At 42.3% G+C, this 24,796-nt stretch overlaps 1 protein-coding gene across 1 annotated transcript in view; it reads right to left on the reverse strand.

Annotated features, from left to right (window-relative positions):
• The window catches only part of Spon1 (spondin 1), a 277,092-nt gene that overhangs the window by 190,193 nt on the left and 62,103 nt on the right, over window positions 1–24,796 (reverse strand). The window contains exon 3 of the mRNA XM_027410130.2: window positions 12,706–12,839. Coding sequence (XP_027265931.1) covers window positions 12,706–12,839 — 134 coding nt within the window. The remainder of the gene's footprint in view (window positions 1–12,705; window positions 12,840–24,796) is intronic.

The raw sequence follows: 24,796 nt of genomic DNA on the forward strand, positions 1-24,796 counted from the left end.
CATATGATGTTTGGAACACATCCCCAGTGCTGAGTGATGCATGATCATAGATATACAGCCAGTTTGTCCATTCTCAATCTTGTCTAAGAGACATGATTGTCTTTTCTAGGGATAAGCTGATGCTCAGGTGTGGGAAAACATGCTGATTGTGTAGTTACATTTCTGCTTTTAAAAAAGGGAGTTACAAGTATGGCTCTGCCTGGTACTTTCCTGCTGCTCCCATGTATCCCTTGCTAATCTCGGGTCAAAATGCTCACAGGAATAAATCAATGTGGTATATGAACACCATGGAATGTTCTTCAGCTATATAAAGGAAGAGTTGCCCTGCAAAGGTCTCACCACCACAGACTCCACCAACCATGCATCAAAAACATTTAAAACAAGTTACATCTGTACTGAATGTATATAGGCATTTCCTTTGTCATCCCTAAACAACACAGTATTAACATTTACTTAGAATTTACACTATACTAGACATTACATATAATCAATGGAGGATTTAAGTATGTAGGTTAAATGTAAGCACTGAGACATTTTATACAATGCATGTGAGTGTCCTTACACCATGGTATCTACCAGGGGGCCTAGAATTGATGTCCCATGAGTGCTGAAGAAAAGTCATGCCTGTGCTGATACATACAACAACATGGATGAGCCCTCTGAACATTACATTAAGTGAAAAAATCCAGACATATAAGGCCATATACTGGAAGGTTCCAATTATGTAAAAGGTTGACAAACCACCCACAGAGACAGAAGGCAGATAGGCAGCTGCGCTAGGCTGGAGGGAGAGGAGTATGGGGAGAAACTGCTCCATGGGAAAAGCAGTTCATTTCAGAATGATGGAAATATTTCAGAAGTAGGTAAAGTTGGTAAGGATTTCAACATTGAACATGTACTAAATCCTACTGAACTCATAACTTTAATGCAGCTAATTCAAGTTACTTATTTGTGTGTGTGTGTGTGTGTGTGTGTGTGTGTGTGTGTGTGTGTACAAAATGTGTACAGGTGTATATACCTGTTTTCATGTGCCTGGAGGCAAGAGGCATCAGGTGTCCTGTTCTATCAATATCTACCATATTCCTGAGATAGAGTCTCCCACTGAAATTGGAGCCAGGCTGGCAGCCCGAAAATCCTGGAAATCCCTTTGTCTTTGTCTCCAGCAACACTGAAGTTATAGATGTACATGGCCAAGCTTGGCTTTTCACATGTGCTGGGATCTGAACTCAGGTCCTCATGTATGTGCAGCAATCACCTTTATCCACTAAGCCGTTTCTGCAGCCCTAAAACAGTATAACTTCACCACCAACAAGGTAGTTCACAGGGTCAGAACATCCTTGGTAGATCCCACCTGACCCGGACCATAGTATAGAGTGGCAACTCTTCTCCATCAGTTGAAGGGGCTGGATCCATCCCTCTGCTTCAGACTTGGGTGAGGCCTGGTATGCAAGTGAGACAAGCTTCTCTGCACTTCTACAGTCTGTCCTACTGCAGTGACCTGCCAGATCTGCACGATGTTGGCTCTGTCTAGAGATCCCAGCTTTCATTTCCCACCTGGGCTTCAGTTTGCTGCAATGCTTGGCACTCTGTCTTCTGTAGCCACCATTTCCTGTTTTGTTCTTGCCAGCTTCCTCCCACGAGGGCTGGATCCTGCACCTGGGTTCCCAGCTGCCTAATGAAACTAAGCTGTCAATGGACTGTCCCCGGACTGGAGCCATGCCACAGCTGGCCTTCCAGGAACTCCTAGCATCTGGATTCCACCTGTTGGATGGTTGGTCTTGGGGATCCAGGGCTTTCTCAACCAAGTGTGTTGCTATGGCATTGCTGTTCCCAAACACTCACTCAACAATCTGCCACAGTAGCCAGAGCTGGTTCTCCTCACCTCCCTTGTTAACTCCTTGTTGTTTAGTGAGGTGATAACCAGGAAGTGAGGCCACCTTGTCTTATGACAAACAAGTTTGTGATTCTCATTCCCTAGTGGCATAGAGATTATGGATTAAGCTTTAACTCATCCACCTCATATCCTCCCAACCTTGCTGTTCCATCCAATCACACACTGTCACCACGTGTGGAGTTTCTATGTCATTTTCTCTCAGATGAAAAGAGTTGGTGAGTCATATGAAATTGTAAAGCATTGAACACAAGCTTTAAGTCCTCTTAAACATTTGCTCAACCTTCTCCTTCCAATAAGCCAATCTCTTGTCTGTTTCTTTCTTCATCTTCTGAATGGAATTTAGGAAACATCATCTTCTCTCACAGTCAATCCCTCACCTCTTGATTCAGAAAGGACTCTGCTTCACTCTCACAGATCAAAAGGCAGGGGTGAGACAGCCAAGCTTAGCCGATGTCACTTACTGGCTAACAAGGAGTCTGGTGGTAGTAGGTTTAATCCCCAGTTCCATGACATGACTGCTTTATTCCCCAGAATGCAGACTCTGAGCCTCAGTGCAGTGATGTCCTTACAGAGATTTCTGAGATAAGGTGTGCAGGAGCGGACAAGATGACTCAGCAGTTACAGTGCTTGTTGCTGCTGTAGAGGAAGGACTCAGGTTCTACTTCATTCATCCACATGGCAGCTCACAGCTGCCTGAGCACCAGGGGATCCAACCCTCTCTGACCTCTATGAGCACCTGCACTCATGTGAACAGACAGACAGACAGACAGACAGACAGACAGACAGACAGACACACACACACACACACACACACACACACACACACACACACACACACACTACATTAGGGCTGTCATCATAAAATATTATCAACTAAATGGCTAGCAAATAACAGAAATTTATTTGTAGAGGCTGGGAAGACCAAGATGAAGGTGCTAGCAGATTGGGTGTCCATCAAGCACCCTCTTGCTGATGCAGATGGCTGACTTCTATGACCTTGCACAGTATTGAGGAGGAAAGTGCTGTCTTTAGCGAGATACCCACCCCGCCCTCACTTGTAGCGCTGACCACGCTCATTTGAGCATGGTCACAGGTGAGGACTTGACTAGGATTGAGTTTAGGTTTGGGATTTGGGCAGGTGGCTCTCTCTTGCTTCTGGTTGGGTCACAGGGAGCAGCCTGTGCAGATCCTTAGAGCGGGAACCTGAGGCAGCCATCTGCTTCTTGTGTAAGTGACTTCTCCCCAAAACAAATTATATTTAACCTATATTTAAACCTCGTCCCATGAATCATTATCAGTGCCTCCTCACTGGTCTCCTCCATAAGGGCACTGGTTCCATTTACTGTGGCCCCAACATCATGATCCAATCACTCTGTAGTATCTCTCCAAATATTATCATGCTAGGGCATTTAGGAGAAGAGCACAGACTTCAGGAGTCACTTCTACATATGTCTTTATATCCTCTCAGCCAGTCTCTGACTGTAACCACCATTGCAGTGACCGAATATGTCTCACTGGGATTGGATGGTGCACATTTTGCCTGCTTGCTGTACCTCTTGTTTTCTGTCCCTTTGCAGAAAAAAATTGACTAGTCCCTGTTCTAATGTGGGTCCAGTGCTCACAGAGACCAGAAGAGGGCATTGGTTCTCCTGGAACTGGAGTTACAGATGGTTGTAAACTATCACATGGGTGCTGAGAACTAAATCCAACTCTTCTGCAAGAGCAGTAGGTGTTCTTAACTACTGAGCATCTCCCCAGCCCAATGTAGCTTTTTATTCCACTGCTGGGATGGAATTCATTCTAAATAATATATAAATAAAAGACTATGGCTGTACTCCAGTAGAAGTGTATGTATGAGAGAGAGAGAGAGAGAGAGAGAGAGAGAGAGAGAGAGAGAGAGAGAACATATAGAGGGTTGAATTTGGCACATGGGTTATGGTTTATCATCTATTACATTAAAGTCCTGTGTGTATGGTAGGACTGACTAGAAATGAGGTTATAAAGATGGATGGAGTAGGGCTGAGATGTAGCTTAGTAGTAGGATACATGTTTAGGTTCTGGGTTCCAACCCTAGCACTAAACAGTGGCTCAGGCAAGTTGCGAAGGCTTCAAACACTGTTGGGGAATTTTGATTTCATTCTTTGGCCACACAGAACACTGAATGAGCTCTCAGAACTTACGGCAACTGCAGCTTGGACCAGGTTATTTCACTCATGAAAAATGAATTGCCCCCTTCTAAGGATCCAGCACACACTATCTCATTTCACTTCTGTAGCACCCTGGTAAAGCTTCCGGGGTCCCACTCTGAATTGCATGGGCAATGCCACATGAACCCTTGAGGCCAGATATATTTTAGAGTTGAGATATTTTGGGGTTCCAGAAAGATAATACAGTGTATATTCCACAGCCATGGGGTCTGGGGCTGTATCTCATAATCACACTCATTTTCACACTAAAGATGATAGTCATCTCAGTCCAAGGAAGGTTTGGGCCTTAAATGAGTAAAGAAATATCTTTTTAATTTTAGCATTTGAATTTAGAACTGCAGATGAAGGGCTATGCACCTGGTTTATATTATTTATAGGTTGCCTTTGGGTGAAAGGCACCATCCTGTGTCCTCAGTGACTGTATACAAGAAATGATCAATAAATGTTACCAAAGCGATGAGCAGAGGAGAACAAGGTTCACTCAGTTGTTAAGTGGTTCCCTCCCATCCTGCTGAGGGAACAGAGAGACTTACATAGCAGGATCAGGATTTTAAACTGTATCTTAGGGTGATAGGGAGCTGTGTTGGGTTTGTTAGCTAGGTCTTATATCAAGGTGAAGAGGGATAGGAGGGCAAGGAGCTAATGTGACCATGTCAGAAGTTCCTGTGGCAGTAAGATACAAAGTATCTGTGGATAAGGCAATGGCTGAAAGTGACAATAGAGAAAATGGCAGGTACCACTTCAAGACCTGCCTACTAATAGTGTTTGAAGATGAGATGTGGAATCTCAGCTTGACTCACAGCCCCTGTCTGAGGCGCTGTAGTGTAATGTTGGGATGAACACACTGGATCCCCAATGCTTAAAGCCGATGTAGCTTACTCTATGACCTCAAGAAGTTAGCCCTCTTCCCAGCCTCCCTGTGCCTCAGCTTTCTCCTTAGCATCTACACCATGAGCTACTTTAAAGAGGGAAAGAGCCAGAACAGGGCTTGGCTATCATCTCCATTGTTTTATAAAGCTGAATTCCTCAAATGGTTTACCTTGCCCTCGGGAGAATTTCCACTCTCAGATCCTTCTAGTAGGGATGAGCAAGAGCTGGAATTCTACCTGAAGATAATGAATGCCTGGAAAGAAAGGACTCAAGACACAAAACTTGGTCAGGATGAAGGGGACAGGATACCATTCCATGCAGTCTGGAAGCATCTATCCTACACAAGGCATCCCCCCTTTCCTTTTAATCCATTACTTGACTGTAATGTTTTGCAGCAGCCTTGAAGCATTACAGTATGCCATGGCACCTGAAGTGCTGGAAAATTTATTGGAAGGGAAAAGAAAGCTTTGGAGAGGGCTGCCTGAAATACCAGTGCTAATTCAGAAATTTGTATGCAAATGCAAAGTGGAAACAGTGTTAGGTTTGCCAAGAGGAAAGTCACCATTGCTATGCACTGGCCTTCACAAGCAACCACGTGGGCTTCAGAGCAGACTCCACCTTTTCCTACCAGGGATATTAGTCTGACATAGCAACACAAATGCTCCTTCAAATCGGGGCACTGAGATACAGATGGCAGATTCTTTTTCTTCCTTCCCTTGCCTTCTTTCACATTCATAGCCCCCCTCTCCATCCCCCTTAGTCCCTCTTTCCCTCCCCCACCCCCAACAGGGTCTCATGTAACTCAAGATGTATCAGAACTCATTTTGTAGTTGATAATGACCTTGAACTTCACCCTCTATCTCCAGAGTACTGGGATATAGACAAGGGCCACCAAAGCTGTTTTATTCAGGGCTGGGGATAGAATCTGGAGCTTAATTCCTATTAAGCAAGCACCCGTCCAATTGAGCCACATCCCCAACAGAATCTTTCATTGTTACTATTGCATTTCCTTTTTTGTCTGTCCAGAACTCTGTGGCTAGATCTTAAACATTCTTGTTAGCTTTAATAAAACTTCCCACTGTACAACCTCTCTGGTTAATAACCACTAATCATTCCCTTGACACTCTTGAATTAGGTTGAGTCTCTTCAGGCTGACACTGGATGACATCTATGATATGTTAATGGATTTTGGCCCCTAGAGATCTCCTGATCAACATGTCTGTCTGTTAACTGTCTCTCAGAGCAGCATTCACCTCCAAGTCCTCATTGAGATTTTGACTCTAATGTTCTTTTCACCTGGAGTAACCTTTTCCCATCCATTTACCCCAGACTCATCATTGCCAACAAGATATAAATGCTGACATTTCCAATAAGCTCTCGTTATTCCATTCCTCACCCATCTTCTCTCTAAATTATAATCACTCGGAGTTTGTCACCGTTTTTGTCTTGGGGTTGCTAATTTTTGCATACATACTTTTATTTATACCACAACTAGACTAAAAGTGTTTTGAAAGTTGGGATCATTATTTCCATTCTAAGCTGAGATTTTCTCAGTTTCTGGTATACAGTTTTGGTGTCTGGCAGGTACACTGGCTGGTTGGTCTTGCAAACACCACCTTTAACATGAAAAGGAAGGAAACTGGCCCAGGTAGACAAATACTCTTCCTATACTTTATTGACGACATCAACTTGAAACTTTTTTTAACAAAATAAAATACTTTAAAATAAAATATGGTGCATTACTATTAAAATCAAAGCATAAAAGAAACAAAATATATCAGTATTCATTATTATAGTTTTCAGATATGAACAATTATACTCAATCTCCAAAGAATGCAAGAATTAACCTTTAGAACTACTGGAGAAATGTGGTGTTGTCCAAGTTGCGAAATCCAGTCAGTAAGTGCAATGAGTAATGAGATAGTATAACTAGGTAAGAGACCCCATTCACAAAAGTTGCTGTGGAATATTACTTTAACAGTGTAAAGATATGTTACCTTTGTTTATGCTGCATTTGTTTAATTGTGTAAAGATGTGTTGCTGTTTCACCTTGCCTGCCTGAGGTATCTAATTGGTCTAATAAAAAGCTGAATGGCCAATAACTAGGCAGTAGAGGGGTAGGTGGGGCTGGTGGACTGAGAGAATGACTAGGAGAGAATGAGAGGGAAAGGAGAATGAGGAAAAAAGAGAGGAAATGCCCAGGGCCAGCCAGGCAACTGGCTGCCAGCCAGCTAGACACAGAGTAGGACATACAAGATGAAAGAAAGGTAAAAAGGGCTGAGGCAAAACATAGATGAAGAGATACCAGTGGGACAAGCATAAGCTAAGGCCAAGCATTCATAATTAATAATAAGTCTCTGTCATGATTTGGGAGCTGGTTGGTGACCCAAAAGAAAGCCTGCTACAAAGAACAACAAAATTCAAAGTTGTCTATGACAGGGTGGGGAGCCTTCATAGAATGTAGTTTTTACATGAAGAAAACCCACGAGACTTTAAAAGATAAGAGCCCTGGGCAAACAGGGAGATGTTCTGGTTTTGACTGGAAAACACATAACTGGGAAGATGGCTCTCCTCACATCAAACTACTAATTTAGTGTAGCATCGTTCAAAATCCCAACACCAGGTTTTATTGGACAGAGCACACTTATTTTATGATTCACCTGGAATTATGAGTCTGCTTGAATAGCCATGCACACTTTGAATGCTTAGACGATTAATGAGCAATGACTCGTCACCAAAACAGAATTATGCTAAAAACGGTGCAGAATCCATGGAGGGAGGACAAGATGAAAAGAGCAGCCAAACAGAGGAAGAGTGATGCAGATTTTGCTTTTCATGAAGCAGCAATCCATGCCATTGGGAAAAGAATGCATCATTCAACAAATGGATGGGGGAACTGCTGACTCTACTTTGTCAAAAGTCTGCTTTCTGATTCCCATCTGTGCTGCTGTATCCAGGTTGCTCCTCCAGAGAGCTACCCGGCTCTCCACCCCTGGGCTTCACTTAGATAGATGCTCTGTATGGACCACTTACGTGGGTTCCAGGGCCTTTGTGCATGGGTCAGATCAAAGGGGAAATCCACAGGGAAACAGAGAAAGCAATAGGGAAGCAATAGGCTGGAGTCTCTGTGGGGTTACCTTAGGCGAGTTACTTCTCTAAACAAAGGCCTCAGCTCCTTTAAGGGGGTGAACATCCTCTCAGCCTCCTCTAACTCCCTTTGGGCCTTCAGACCTGTGTGGTGGAGGTCTCCCCTCATTGTCATTCTTCCCACATAGATGTTTTACTCAACCCTCCTCTGGTAGCTCATTTTGAGCTGAGCAGGCCATGAATTTTCTGTTGTGGCCTACTGATACCATGTCATTAAAAACTTAAACTCTAGGAAGACAAAAGTTCTAAGCCTATTTTTAAAATCTTTAAGAATACGAATATAAAATATATTTATAACCTTAGGTATAGGAAAGCTATTTTCCGATTAAGATGTAAAACTTAAATTTCTAAGGGAAAGTACAGATGAATATTTTTAAATCAAAATGTCAAGTCTTTTTTGGCATTTGTATGTGACGAGACACTGAGAGGGGGGCAGTATTTACATATGTGGGGGCATATTTGATGTGTGAGTGCCAGTACATGTGTAAGTGTGAAGGCCAGAAGTTGACATTGGGTATCTTACATGGTTTCTTTCCATCTTAAATATTGAGGTAGGGTCTCTTGATGAACTCGCCCATTCCATTGGTCTCACTGCCCAGCTTGCTCCAGGGAGCCCCTGCCTCTGCCTCTGCCTCTGGAGGACTGGGATTATCAGAGGGCTCTCATGCCCACAAAGCATTTATGTGGGTGCTGCAGATGCAACCTCCACTCCTCACAATAGTACAGTAAACACTTTGCCACTTAAACCATCACCCCATACCCAAATGTCATGAAACACCAATGAACAAAGTTAAAAGTAAAGGAGAGATAAGTGTTTGAAACTTTTAATAAAGTATTACCGCCCAGACTACATAAAGATCAACGTTAAATATAAATTATAAATATTGAAAGCAGGAGAACTGGCCCCACCCCTGCTCATCTCTGCAAAGGGTGAACTCTCCAAGACCATGCAGGGGAGCTCATGCTGGTGGTGAGGACCCGCAGCTGGCAGACAGACAAATTCTGCAGGTCTACAGGACCAGAACCAGGGTTATGGGTTGGCCCAACCCAACATCCACCCCATCTGTGATCTGATGGAGCACATGAAGGGGCCGGTCCTGCAGACCCAAAGCTGCAGGATCTCCACAACACAGGGCAACAGCAGAATATCCAAGAGGAGTTCCAGTGAGGGCCCAGCATTGAAAGTACAGCAGAAACCAGAGGCCTCAAACCAGACCAATGACTTTGCAATGAGCACTTGTAAGTAAAGGTGCGTAGACTAAAGGGTTTACTGCATGACTCTCTATAGCATACTACCACTTCCATGACAAGATTTTTTCCTTTTTCTTTCTTTTTTCTCTTAAAATGTATGGGCGCAAGGGCAGAGGGCAGAAATGCAGGGATGGCAAGTGAATGGGATGGAGATGCATGATGTGAGAGACACAAGGAATAAATAAAAAAGAAAGTTAAAAATTATAAATATATGATTTAAATATAAGATAAAGTAATATATTTGTGAAATGTCTGTCCTTTTATATAAACTATATAAAATGCATTGTTTTTATGTATTCATCCATCCATCCATTCATTTGCTGTGCTTTTCAGGCAGGATCTCATGTCACCCAGGCTGGCTTTAATTATGTAGCCATGGGAAACCTTGAACTTTGTTCCTTCTGCCTCCAGCTCCCAAATACTAGGATTACAAGCATGTGCCACCATCCCTGGCTTTAGGAAAGCATTTTAAAGCATACATATAGTTTAAAATAAAAAGTAACTATGTAGAACCACTTTTAAAAGACACATTATTAGAAAGATAGACAAGCACAGGGACTGGCCCTTCCCAGGAGCAACAGAATTAAAATAGATACTACATTAATAGTATGATAGTAGCAAGTAAATTAGCCTGAGATATCATTTTAACTCTCATACAGAAGGCTCTTGAAAATTGGTAATGTCAAGGACTGCTAGGCAGGTGTAGGTTCTTTTACCCACAGGGAGCATGTCTGTCACTATTTTTGAGGACAATAAGGTGGTGTTATGGAAATCATTAATGTGCATTCCTTATCATCCCGTGCTTTGCTATCTACTGTGGATAAAAGCTGGAGTATTTACTCAAAAAAGCATGTACTTGGATGTCCATTATAGATCATTGTTTGCAACAGGGAAAACAAAAAAGACCTTAAGAGATTCCAAATGTGAACGTCTTGGAGAGTAATAAGCATATTCATACCGTAGATTACATACAGTAGCTTAAAATCAACTATAAATGTGCATATATATTCTGATACAGACATGCTCCTAATAAGTTCTACTGAGTGAGCACCCATTCAAGTTCAAGGCACTATGTGTACTCCAGGTACCTTCAGAATACAAGTGAACACATAAAAGTTTAAAGCACACCCACAAAATTGTTATCTATTGCTGCCTTCACATGGGGAATGCTGGGATTATCATGTGGGAGAATTCCAGGGATTTTTCACCTTTTCTGTATTCTAATATATATTTTCTGTATCTCACTCTCTTTTGTATTGCTTGAAAGCTTGCAGTGTGACTGTGTTTATATCACACCTATAGAATTATAAGTTTTTAAACAAAGAACTGTGGCTTAGATATAATTCCTCCAGGAGAAAGGAAGAGTAGAGACTCCAGGGAGCCTGTCTCCTCCTGTGTGATTTTGCTATGCAGATCAATTAGCCCAAGCCTGCCAGGTAGCTGGATGTGCAGCTGAGCTCCTGGAACATAGAAGACATTGGCTGGTTGTTTTCTCTTCCCCATTTGACCTGGAAGATGGTACAGTGCTGAAACCCTCCCATGCCTGGATATCCCGAAAGAGTGGGCAAATAAGAGCTCAGTTCCACTTGTCAGAGGAGTGAACAAACAAGCCACATATGTTCATTGTTAAAACAGAAAAACATATATTCACATATGTTGACTGTCAGCGGGTAAACAAAGGATGCCTTTCTGGATTCCACCAGAAGATCAAATATCTCTGGTTTGTGAACACAAGAAAGCAAAGGAAACCAAGGATGTGGGCCAGATGAACGAGAGCTTTGAGAACAGAGACTTGTGACAGACTCAGTGGGTTGTTTTCAGGTTATCTTCTCTAGAGCCCCAGGCTCTGTGGAGCAACCAGGCTACCACAAATTAGGGATCTGGGTACTAGAATGTCAATCCTGGAACCCAGTCTCCAGGCTGAGTGATGGGATGTATACAAAGCCTTTTGTGACAAGAACCATGGGATTCTGCCACCCACCTCTATACCAGCACCTCAGGAGTGACTGCCAAGTCTCCACTTCTCCATTACCTCCCCTACTCTCAATTTAGGAGGCTTCAATTCCAGTCAGCCCGCCACCAGCTTCCCCATGGCAACAAACTCCTCACATAGGGGACCTCACATCTCCCCGCCCTACACACACACACACACACACACACACACACACACACACACACACACACACACACCAACCACAGGCTTTCCCCCTTCTCTGTTGAAAGCCACTGGTGACAACTGATGCTGTGACACAGCCAGCCATAGCACGCACTGCCTCCCTTCTTAATGGTTTTGGTGGTCTTTGGTTATTTCCTCAAGGCCTACATGTCAACTGGCACATGCTTAGTATTGCAATTTATAGATGCGATTTCATTTTTAAAAATTCCTACAACTTAAGTCTTTAGACAATCAGTGTTAGTAAGTGCTAAAAGGCAAGCTTGTCAAGAAATCAGAGGGAAGATGCTCAACTTGTGTTCAACTAAGGGAGAAGGAAATGATGTGCTGGTAGAGGGAGGCCAGAAAGATGAGGCCAAATTTAACAATGGACAGGTGTTTCCAGAAACCTCTGTGGGTTTCTTCCCACTGGCCAGGCATAACTGAAGCCATGGGAGGTACTGTTATCCGCAGCTCTTGGGGTGAGCTAAACCAAACACAGTGTGGGTCTACATGTCCACATTTACTAAGTGAAGCAAATTCACAAAAAAGGCCTTGGGGGATTCAGGACAGGAACATGGTTGGGAAAGTCCATGCCTCCACCCTCCATGAAAAAAAATCATGCACATTTTTTGAGACAGGGTCTCTCGCCTTATGTGGACCAGGTTGACCTAGATCTGTCTATGTAGCTGAAGCTGACCTTGAACTTCTGGTTTCCTGGCTCTACTTCTAAGTGCCACCATCCTGAACCAAAAAGTAAATGATGGCCCGGATGCTTGGACTAGAGCCCTGCCATCTACTCATGACCATTTGTGTTTGAAATCCTAAAATTCGCAACATCAATCTAAATGGGCCTTTAAACTTACTTAATGCAGATCCTTAGAATCAAAGGAAAAAATGTTAATTCTAAAAGGAGAATCTGGGCTTATATTATAACTTGGTTGGGTTGTGTTTTTCTTAATCAGTTTTTGCATCATTATCTATGAACACACAGAATGGCCAGAAGACTCATCCCATTGGATGAAGACAGAGACTCGTGATTCCTTATGCAATTATAATCTAGAAAACAGAAGACAGAGAGAAGTGCTTGCCCAGTGCCCCAGAAGCCACACCTCTTCCTACAGACACATGGGACTCTGTTAACTAACTGCAGGAAGGTGCGTGAAGAATCCATGGTCACTTACTTCAGAATCACACAGCCTGTCCCTGTGGGTGGCGCTATCCAAAACACCTGGATCCGTGTCCTCCTCCGAGGGGTGCTTTCGGTGACGGCCACAGGGCAGTTACTCATAAATTGAGTCTCTTCTTCATCTATGATCTGTGAAGACCAGAGGAAAATAAACATATTCAAATGCAGTGTCCTTCTGGGGGTGGAGAGATCAACTCCGGGACTCTGGGTTGACTCTTGATTTTATTCCTAGACCCATCATTTTGCAATAGCAGCCTTTCATCCCAGGCCCCAGAATAGTGCCTAGCAGAGAGGAGAGCCTCAGCCAATGTGATTACAAAGATGAGGCACATTTGTACTCTCTGGGCCCAGACATTGTGCCAGAACTTGGAGGGACCAACCACTAGGTGATGATCCTGCTCACTGCTCCTCAACCATCTGTGCATGCTTTCAGAGGTGGAGGAGGAGGAGGGTGTCTCTGGAGCAAACTGAACCTTGTTGAGCTACAGCTTTAGAACTTGATTAAAATGTTTAAAAAAAGTCTTTGTGGAAGAAGTATAGCAAAACACAGAAGTCTTCCCACTTCCTGCAATACCCACCTGAGTAACTTCTACTTATGCCTTCTATTTAATTGGTATTCTCCATATTCTCCCAAATATAATCTCAGTGACTCAGAAGGACACTACAAACAAGGTAGTAGTCATTCTCATTCCTCCAGACTGTATCAGTCAGTTCTTCAAGCCTGCTTGTAGAACCCTTTAGTAGAATTAAAATATGTAAGAATCTTTAGTGATAGCCACTGTATCCAATTGTGTTTATTACTATTATTTCTTATTTTTAATTCTTTGACAGTTTCATATGTTTTTATAATAATTTTTAGTTAATTTCAATCCCCATTACCCTTTCTTATCTCCCTTCCTTCTTCCATGGAAATCCTTTCCAACAAGTACCTCTCTTGCTTTCATGGTGTATGGTGTGTGTGTGTGTGTGTGTGTGTGTGTGTGTGTGTGTGTGTGTGTGTGCGTGCGTGTGTCCTCTGAGTTTAATTAAACTAGCTTTCATGATCATGTGTGGGAAGTTATTTACTGAAGCATGGGAAACTCATCAGGGGTCAACCCCCTGTCTTAGTTAGGGTTATTATTGCTATGACGAAATAACCATGACCAAAAGCAAGTTGGGGAGGAAAAGGCTTATTTGGCTTACACTTCCAGAGTTTGAATGTAATTGGCTCTCATAAGTTCAAAGGGAATGGCGCTATTAGTCGGTGTGGCCTTGTTGGAGTAGGTGTGGCCTTGTTGGAGTAGGTGTGGCCTTGTTAGAGAAAGTGTGTCACTGTGGGGGCAGTCTTTGAGATCTCCTATGCTCAACCTATGTCTAGTGTGGTACACACACAGTTGCTCTTGTCTATGGATCAAGATATAGAACCCTGAGCTCCTTCTCCAGCACCATGTCTGCCTGCACACCACCATGCTTCCCACCATGATGATAATGGACTAAACCTCTGAAACTGTAAGCTACCCCCAATTAAATGATTTCCTTTATAAGAGTTTCTGTGGTCTGGTCATGGTGTCTCTTCACAGCAATAGAAACCCAAACTAAGACAATAGTCCATCACTGAAAAAAGTCAACACAGAAACTCAAACATGGAAGGAACCTGGAGTCTGATACAGAGGCCATGAAGGGATATTGCTTACTACCTTGCTCACCATGCTTTCTTATAGAACCCAGGACCACCAGCCTAGGGGTGGCACCACCCATAATGGCCTAGGCCCTCCCCCATTAATTACAAATTATGAAAATTCTCTATAGGCCTGCCTACAGCCAGATTTTAGGGGGAAATTTCCCAATTAAAGTACTCTCATCTCAGATGACTGTTAAATGTACATGTGTTTAGGGCTGACCACTTGGGATTGGGTAACATCAGCAGCCATTAATTGCCTTTAACTCTGGATTTAGGGGGAAGGCTTGTGAAATTTCCCTATCCATGTTGGCACATCATTACCCAGGTCTTCTTTAGGCAATCATGTTGAAATTTTATGGGTGTAGTTTCTTTTTTATATACAGGAGCCAGTATCTCTCCACAGACATCTTGGTCCTCTGGTTCCTACAGTCTTTCTGCCCCCATCCCATGACATTCCCTGAGCCTTATGTAGAGGGGTTGTGTTGTAGATGTGTCAACTGGAGTTGAGCACTTCATGGCCAGTCGTTCTCTGCATTTTGAACAGTTGTGAACTTCTGTAATGGTCTCCATCTGCTGCAAAAAGAAGCTTCCTTGATGAGGGTGAGAGCCACACTTATCTGTGGGTGTATGTATTTAGAATGCAATTAGGAATTATGTGTTTTAGGAAACTGGGAATAGTAGGTCCATGACCTCACCAGCCATGGGTAGTTGGCTAGTTTTACAGTTCCAGGCTAGAATTCCCTCCTACGGAGTGGGCCTTACATCCAATATGCCACTATTGCATCTGTGGATATGTCTTTTTATTCTGGCAACAGTTCTAGTTTGTAGGCTTTTCAGCCAGGTATGATTACTAATCACTTTTCTGCTGAGAGTTTTAAATCTATGTTCCCAAGAGCTATTGATCTGTAGTTTTCTTTTGTGTAGTATCTTTGGTCTTGTTAATTAAGTAACAGAGTCTTAATAGATGGAGTTAGGAAGTGTCCCCTCTGCTCTGTCATCTGAAAGAGCCTCCAGACTTGGTGTAATTTCTTCCTAAACCTTTTGGAAGTATTCACTAGTGACTGTGTCTAGGTTTGGTGTTTTCTGTTTGGAGAGATTAGTAATTATTGATTTGATCTCTTTAATAGACATAGGTTTATTTCTTCAGATAAGACTTTTAGAAGATTATGATTTTTAAGAAATTGGATGGTTTCTAGGTCATAAAATCTGTGGCCATAAGAGTTTGTTCACATTATTTATTTAAAATATTTACAACCTGTGGATATACAGTGAGGTCCATTCTTTAGTTTCTACTTTAGTAATTAGCATCTTTTCTTTCTCAGATTGGCTAAAGGCTATTCAACTCATTATCTTTAAAAAGGTACCATCAGATTCTGGCCTTGCTGTCTTTCTCTACTGATCCCATATTTTCAATTTCATTGATTTCTACTACTTTAAAAAAATTCCTTCTTTTTATTTGAGACTTACTAGATTTCATTTGCTGTAATATTTCTAGTTTCTTAAGGTAAAACCTCAGACCATTGAGTTTTAGTTGTTTATATAAAAAGATCATTCAATGCTATAAATTTCCCTCCAAGCACTGTTTTTGTAACAACACACATATTTTGGTAAGCTGTGTTTTCCTGTTTGTTTATTTGAAGTACTTAAAGTTCTTCTTAGAAATGGGCTATTTACTCTCCAGTGTTTTAGAATTTTCAAAGTTCTGTTATTTGCTTCCTGCTTAATTCTTGTGTAGATTAAGAATGGGCATCATGTGATATCTGTTCTTTTAAATTAGTGATAGCTTGTTTGGGCCTCAGGGTGTGCTCCAGCTTGGCAAATGTACCACATAAACATAAGAATGTGGAGTATACTGTTAATAGGTGAAGTGGTCAATGATGCCAGTCAGCAGGTGATGATGCTGTTGAATTCAGCTAAGTTCCTGTTACTCTTTCCCTGGCTTCCTGGACCTGTCCACTCCTGTTAGAGGTGTGTTGAAGTCTCCAGCTATAATAGAGGTTTGGCTTTTCCTTTACATTTTAGCCTTGAATGCTTTTGATGCTCTGTGGTCAAATACATAGAAAGAATGTTGGATCTTCTTCAACAACTAGCCTCTTTAAACCTGTGTAATGTTCTTTCCAATGAACATTCTTACTCTGATGTTATCTTGGACTGAAAGTCCCATAACAAGATACTCCCTGCTGTTTTTCTTTTTTTGTCAGCACTAGCATAGAGTATCCTTCTCTCATGACCTCTGTCTTTTAACTTGTGTTTTAACTTGTTGGTTTAGACCACTGACATTCAAAGTGATGAGCAAATTGATTATATTTATTGCTCCTTTCTATGTATTATTCTTGCTTCCTGCCCATTTTTCTCATTCACTCTTTTTCTTACTTTTATGACTATATCAAGCCAATATTGCACATACTTTATTCCATTTTCTTTCCTCTCTTAGAAAAACAGTTTTAATTTTTTAAAAAAACATTGGGGGGGGCTATTGGGAGAGATAGATCAATGGGTAAGAACATTTCTTTAAAAGGGTTAGGACCTGAGTTCAGATACCTAACACACACATCTGTAAGCTTAGCTAGGAGAACACATAGATAGATGGCTCCCAGGGCTTGCTGGCCAGCCAGTCTATCTGCAATGGAGAGCTCTAGATCAAAATGAGAAACACTGGCAAGAATATAAGGTGGAGAGTAGACACCCGACTTCCCCACATGTGCATGTATGGGCACTTGTACATGTGTGTGCATGAAAACACACGTGGACACATGCATGCACTCATACCGCATACACCAAAAATAAAAATAAAAACCCTGTTTTCAATGGATATAATACAATTTTCAGCACACATTTAGAGTTAATCAAAATCTACCTTCAAATTACAGCAGACTACCTCACAGTACTCTAAGTGTCCTATAATAACGAAGTGTTCCCAATTCCTTCTCCCATCCTTTATGTCATTGTCATTCATTTCATTTAAACATAGCTTGCATATGAGCACCTGGTACACACACACATCGAGTACATTGCTGATTTTATTCTGAACAAGTTGTCACCTGTTAGATCAATTAAGACAAAGAAAAGTGAGATTTTTTTTGTCTTCACATTTGTTTTCCTATGTTCTTTTAGGCTATATTATTTGCCTTCCCTCTGAATATCTTTTGAAAACCATTTTTAGAGATGTAATTTTAGCTGGAAACAAACTCCTTCAACTTTTATTTGTATGAGAAAGCCTTTATTTCTTTACTTTTTAAGGATAATTTTACAGGGTACAGAATTCTAGGTTTGGAGTTCTGTTTTCTCTCTGTCTCTGTCCTTCTCCCTCCTTTGTTCCTTCCCTCTCTCAACATTTAAAACATGTTATTGCCCTCCATTCTTTCCTTATTTTCTACTTTCCTTTGTTTTGTTATTTTGGCTTTGTTTGTTTGTTAAGATAGAATCTAGTTATTTAGCACAGGCTGGCCTAGAACTTGCTATTTCTGCTTTCTAGGTCTGGGATGTGGTACCTAACTTTAATTTGTAAGTTGTTCTCTTTCCTTTTCTTCTTTGTTCCACTTGCTTATATTCTCATTATACACATTTTGTAACTTTTGTTCTCATCCAAAATTCTTCGATACTGTGTCTTCCCTCATTTTCTTAGATACTGTACTTGCCATTTTCTCTCTATTTTTCCTTTTCTGAGTTCTCAAAGATGCATCTCGAGGCTCAGAGATTCCTTCCTGAGCCATGTCGTCTTGTAGCAAGTCCATTGAAGGCATTCTTCATTTCTGTTAGACTGTTCTTGATTGCTAGCCTTTGTAAACTCTCTTGGGACCAGATTTCCATTGCCTTCCCATCCTCTGCTTACATTACCCATCTGTTCTCACATGTCTTGCTCTTGGCATTTTAATTGCACTGTTTTAAAATTCCTGCTCTAATTCCAAACGTCCTGCCATATCGGACTCTGTCTTGACACTGTGCAGTCTCTTTGAACTAAGTTTTTTTATCTTTTAATGGACATTATTCTTTCCTGTTGGAAGACAGATGAGATAGATGGGGTCAATGGAGATGTCAAGCATAGGGCTTTTGTGGGATGTAGGAGGAAAGGAGTGGTCTACAGTCCTGTGCATGGCTGGGTCTCCATCCTTTGGTGAGCTGGTGACCCTAGCCAAGGAAAGTCATCTGAGCTTCTCAGTTTTCCTCCTCAGGTGGAAAGGGGGCATAAAGCTAGATATTTCCCTTGCCTAGGGCTGTCATAGCTCCTCCTACCATCAGGCATGATTACAAGAATACATGACTATTATAAAATCCTGGAAGCATGAGAAGTTTCCCCTCAGCTTCCATTGTGAGAGTGTGGTAGACCTTCTGGCATCAAACTCACACAAGATCCTGGGACTTCCTTATATTTAGTTCTCTCTCTTGGAAGGATGCCCAGGGAGTCCCCAGTAATTCATCTTTCACAGGTCAGGTTTTCCTGTCCTGGTCAAGGTTCCCATGGAGGTCTTTGTTAAGTGGTGATTCTGTAGATCTGTGTGACTGCCTCTTTGATATTAGGGGCAGCAATAAGTCCTTTCTCTTGGTCCTTTCAGGTTGTAATAGTAAAATACTATCAGCCTGTGCTAATTAGCACTAGTGGTGTATTTCTTACTGACCTGGAGACTGGGGGCCAGGGTCAAGGTGCTGCTCTTCACAGAGGGCGCCATTGCACCAAATCCTCACACAGAGGACAAATAACCCCCCTCAGGCCTCTTGTAAAGGGGCATGAATCAATTCCTGATGGCTCCTGCCTTCATGATCTAATCATACCCAAAGTCTATCTTCTAATACATGACTATTATAAAATCCTGGAAGCATGAGAAGTTTCCCCTCAGCTTCCATTGTGAGAGTGTGGTAGACCTTCTGGCATCAAACTCACACAAGATCCTGGGACTTCCTTATATTTAGTTCTCTCTCTTGGAAGGACGCCCAGGGAGTCGCCAGTAATTCATCTTTCACAGGTCACAGACAAGCTGATGAGCAGGAACTCACACACGAACTTTCACGAGTTGCAACTACTCAGACGCTAGCACCCTGCAACCTCTTTTATTTGCAGGTCCTCAAAAGACTTGTAGGTTTTTCTGTTCATTCAGAGTGGACAGTATGGCATCTTTCAGCTCCTTCCATGCCAAATCAGCACCCAGAAGTCACCTACTTCTAATGGTGCTTCCTCTGTGGTTTTTTTTCCCACATTTTTCCCCATGCAGATTGACCATGTAATTTATTATCCAAATCAAGTAAAAAAGAGAACTTTTTGCAGTGGTAGGATCAAGTCCAGGCTCTCACACATGTTCAGCAAGCATTCTACCACTGAGCTACACTCCCCCATTCCCAGAGCTGCTATGAATGGTTCTGGGCCAATGAACAAGACTAAGACTTTCTCAACCAGTGAGGATAATCTTAACATGTACCAGATTCCCCCAAACTCATTTGCTTCTGGGTTTTCTATTCTGCTTCCCCATGCCACCATCCCCCACATTGTATTATACTATATTCTGACATCTAGAAAGTGACAGCAAGTCTTCCTTCCTTGCTTAACTTTATACATATACTAGCTACTTGTGTTGTTGTTCTCGAAGGAATATATATATATATATATATATATATATATATATATATATATATATATTCAAGCCCCTTATGCTGTGGTCATTTTATCTTTCTAGTATGGTAAAAATCTTTGTGCCGTTTCACATAGCTTTGAGATCTCGTCAGTGGAGTACAGTCTCATTGTCTCCCAACCCCAGCTCTCAACATATGGCAAACCCAGTCTCGTTTCCAGTCACAACAGAGGTTTAAAATATCTTCTCTCTCCCTCTTATCCTTTCGCTTTACAGAAACAAACAACCCAGCCATTATCTGGAAAGCACTTTCTTTCCCATGCATTGCCACTCTGTTCCCCCCATTTCTGTGTTGACAGAGACACATTCCTTCTTTCTCACATCTGTTTTGTTTCTTGACACCAACACTTGTCCCTTTTCTCTAGTTCAGAGTCAATGTTTGCTGCAACCAAATCCTTTCTGTGACCCTTTCAGCACTCCACTCTCTCCCATTCCAAAGCTAAGACTTGCTTAGCCCCTCTATACCTCCGGTGATGATTTGACCTTTCTTCTCTCCACCATAATCAAATCACTTGAACAACTTGACTGAACGTTCTACCGTCACCGCCTACTCACTCTGAAACCCAGTCCTGTGTATTTTTAGCTCATACTATGGAAGTGCCTCTAACTACACCTTCTGCAATGCTTAACTCAACAGATCCTTTGATCTGGTTCGTACCATACCCCTACCCCCATCCTGCACGACTTAACTCCATCTTGGTCCCTCTTCTACAACTATGCTGACTTTCCCTGTCTGTTCTTTCTCTCTTTGCTCTGCCTCCTCACTTTGCTCTACTGGCCTTCAACTGCTCAAGACTCAGTCTTAAACCTTCTCCCATCCGCCTTTATTCTGTCTCTGCAGGTGTTCTCATTCAACTCATGCCTTTAATTATTACCTCTGTGGAAGGAGTCAAGGGTTGACATTTGCAGTCTTGGCAGCCTCACTGAGCTCCATGTTCAACCTTCTATCTTTTAGTTCTTTACTTTGGGATTTATTTAGGGAAAAAAACCCTCCTACCCCACTCCCCCCAAACAGCTCAAAGCCACCTTGTTAATAACCGATCTGATCACTTTCCCTCTGAGCTGGTCCTGCTCCAATTACACAGCTCAGAAACAACAGAGTCCTCCTTGTCTCTGCTATTGTTTTCACCCTCGCACCCACATGCTAGTTTACCTCCCGGTTAGTGGCGAGCACTGTGTGTTTGTACCACCATCTTCATTATTGCCCAGGCTAAACTGGACAGATATAAACATATTCTCTTTGATTTTTTTTCCATACTGAAAGCCAGAGGAACTTTTAAAAAACACACAAAAAGTTTTAAAGTCTTCTTCCTAAAATCAACCGCACAACTTTTCATTGCTTCCAGAATGGACTAATGTCTTTGATAGAGTTTGTTCCTGCCCTCCTACCTCAGAGCCCCACTCTGCCCCATCTCTCTCCTGGTTTTCTGTTCTTGGCATCTCTGCTTGTGTGCTTCATCCTGCCAAAGCCTGGTCAGTTCTCACTTCCTGGGCCTTTTCAAAATGTGCATTTCCTCAGCACTTAGCATGGTTCCTGGCACATGGCAGATGTATCCTTAAGAAGGATGTGTGCAGCCAGCCTCAGGCAGCAATGTGTAAGACAGCACAGCATCTCTATATAATGCATGCATATCCTGCCTGTAATAGCTACATAATGGAAATCATTACTACAGCCTATCGTTTGGAAAATAGTAATAAGTTGGCATGTGTTTTAAGATTTATTTTTAAAAGTAAGATGTTTTTGATCCTCAGTTGGTGCAGACATGGAGGACCAACTGAACTTGCCGCTTCTCTTTGGTTGCAAGGTTGCTGTGTCTATGTATTAGCTACAGTCTCTGCCTGAGCTCCTTTCAATTGCAATTCCCTGGATTTCTAAAGCCTTAGTGTGTTGTTTTCTTAGATACCATTAATGACCTGATACTAGTAATAGCTAGTATTTTTCAGTGCTTCCTTTTGGTAAGAGACTTTACATGCATTGTTTCCGTTCCCCTCAGACACTGAAAGAGAGACATTATTGGGGAAGCGACTGCAATGTGGTAGATGGTCAAGTCACCTGTTCCAAGCCTTAGGATAGCAGAACCTGGGTTGGGGTGCAGACCTCCTTGACTGGATTGCCCCTTCCTTCCTCTACACTGCAGTCCTCCTATGGCACCATCCCTTATATGCTAGACAAGAAGCTTCTTTGTAGTTAAACTTTGTCCCATGGAACCACATATATGAGAGGAGACCCAAAAAAACACAACACCCCTCTCCAAAACATCCAAGAACTTCAATCACATAAATAGCACTTTTGCTTTATATTTTCCAAAAGGGTATTCGACACCCCTCTGCAGTGTTGTAGATTTCTAAACAATATGAGTTTCTTGGACTTGCACAAATGGGACTCCCTTTGCTCATTGCCACAGAGAACTTCTGAAGGTCTTTTGAGCCTTACATGTTTAAAATCCTTGGGAGGATTCTGGTTGACCACACTGGGAAAGTCAAAATATCAAATATTGAATAAAAATCTACTGTACACCAGGCATTTAACATTGTCATTTCACTGTAGCCTCAACACGAAGCTCAGTGTGATCTGGTCTGGGTTCTTATCCTCAACACAAGGCTTGGTTTGGTCCACCTGAACTCTGACACAAACTCTAGCTGGGGAGAAGACCAAGGCCCTTGGCCCAGAACTGAAACAACAAAGAATGTTTTCCAAGCTATGGAAGCCACCTCAGGTAAATATGACTGTTTATCCTCCATCTCAGTGGCCAGATGGTAATTAAGCATTGAACAGAAGGGGCTGTTTCCTTGGATTCAGAGAACACTCCCAACAGTACTTTGCTCCTCAGAAAATACCAGCTTCTTCCAAAACAGTCTTAGATCTGTAAGAACCCTTTCTTCGCTACCTAACCCTAACTGACTTTGCACTTTAGCGCTGTCCCTACTGGACCTGGGAATTGTACCTCATTAGTCACCATCTAAATGACGGTCGCTCATTTCTGTCTATGTTTAGTTCTTCAACACTGAAGATGAGAAAATCAACACCTATTACAGTGAGCAGTTGATGCAATGATTTTTTTTATAATTTATCTTTTTTTTAAATATTCACTGTGTTTTGCCTGCATGTATGTCTGTGTGAGGGTGTCAGATCCTTTGGAACTGGAGTTACAGACAGGTGTGAGCTTCCATGTGGGTGCTGGGAACTGAACCCAGACCCTCTGGAAGAGCATCCTGAGCCCTCTCTCCAGCCCAATGATGGTTATTTTAATTTCCTTTTCTATATTTTATAGTTTCTAAATCTTCTATAATGATAATGTATTATGTTAAGTGAAGTTTTCTTTTAATGACATCACTAAAACATTCTAAGGCTTACATTTCTTTTTTATATGCAGGTCAAATCAAGGCTTTTCATATTAGTTACAAGTTTAAAGTTATTCTGAGAAAGGTTTACTGGTAAGGTGGTTCCTTGACTGGCTCTCTACCAGAGACACAGAGATCTATCTGTCTCACTCTGGGACCAGTCTCCAGCCTGTCAGGTGAGACAGGCACCCACCAAGGTCTGTGTGTATACACAAGGTTTGACTTTCAGAACACTTGTAAATCTATTGTTGAAGCAACTTGCTGAGTATCTGTCCTGAATAGGCCCTTTCAAGTATTGGGGAGATTTTGTCCTTTTCTTTTCAATGATAGTTATTGCACTTCAGTATTGAGTCTCCATGTCACATCTAAGCCACCTTAACAGCATGGCTTTCCAGGCTTCCAAGACTTTCTGCTGGTCACAGCCCTAGTCTTGATCACATGCCATGTCTTTCTGAGATGTCAAACATGACCTACTTTTACTCTTAGGTGTCTTTCCCTCCCTCATCCTACTTATCTGTCTTTCCAGACTCAAATACAAAACACTTGTTTACCAAGTCTAACCCTGGTTCCATTCCTCACTCTGATCTGGATTCTTTGCCCTGACTTCTCACTCCACAATCCTAGTGCAGCAAACACAGCCTTGGGAGGTGTTTGGTATAAAAGCCCAGATGAAGTCACAATTGTTCAACAGGCAAGTAGTCCATGTGACAGCACCCTTAGGTGATTGCTATTCAAACGTCCATCTTGCTGACATAATGAACACCTGCATCAAGGAAGCAGAGTCCCCAACATGGACTTGGGGGCACAGTTGGCAAGAAGTTTAGAAAACTTGACTCTGTGACTAAGAATGGCTTCTTCTGCAGGAAGCACGAGGTGCTTAAGAGGACAATGCAGGAGCCCAGCGACCTGATGGGGTGTAATGATGATGATGGGTGCCTGCCTGCCAGGGACAGTGGCACACTAATCCCCAAATGGTGACAGTGGCTGCTTAAGGGGACAGTCCTTAAGTCTTTATTGGTCTGAGGTGTAAGTGAAATGGATCATTAGGCACCAGGACAAGGCATTAGAATGTCTAAATGTGAATTGCTGATGCTGGGAGTATAGAGGGCATGGACTGCTACAGAGAGGGACTGGAAATGAGGCAAGAAGTGCCGTGACACCCACCTCCAGCGTTTCCTCTTTGGAGAAAGGTCGGGCTAGAAGAGCAGAAACTACATGAGTCAGTGTTTTTTGAGTCAGGTAAGGTTGGATTCAAGCAGCTCTGCCATTTTCTAGATGGATGACTTGGGCTAAGCCTCTGGAATGCTCATCAGAGTTCCAGCAAAGTGCAAACAATATGACCCATCTTGCGTGGCTTGAGATAGTTTTCATGAAGCATCCAGCACACATGCCCTTAGCCTATCTATTGTAACTCCCCTTTCATGGTCAGCACCAGTCTCCTAACTAAGCATGCTCCACATCTC

Source organism: Cricetulus griseus, chromosome 3 (genome assembly GCF_003668045.3).
Source record: "Cricetulus griseus strain 17A/GY chromosome 3, alternate assembly CriGri-PICRH-1.0, whole genome shotgun sequence".
Classification (NCBI taxonomy): Eukaryota; Metazoa; Chordata; class Mammalia; order Rodentia; family Cricetidae; genus Cricetulus; species Cricetulus griseus.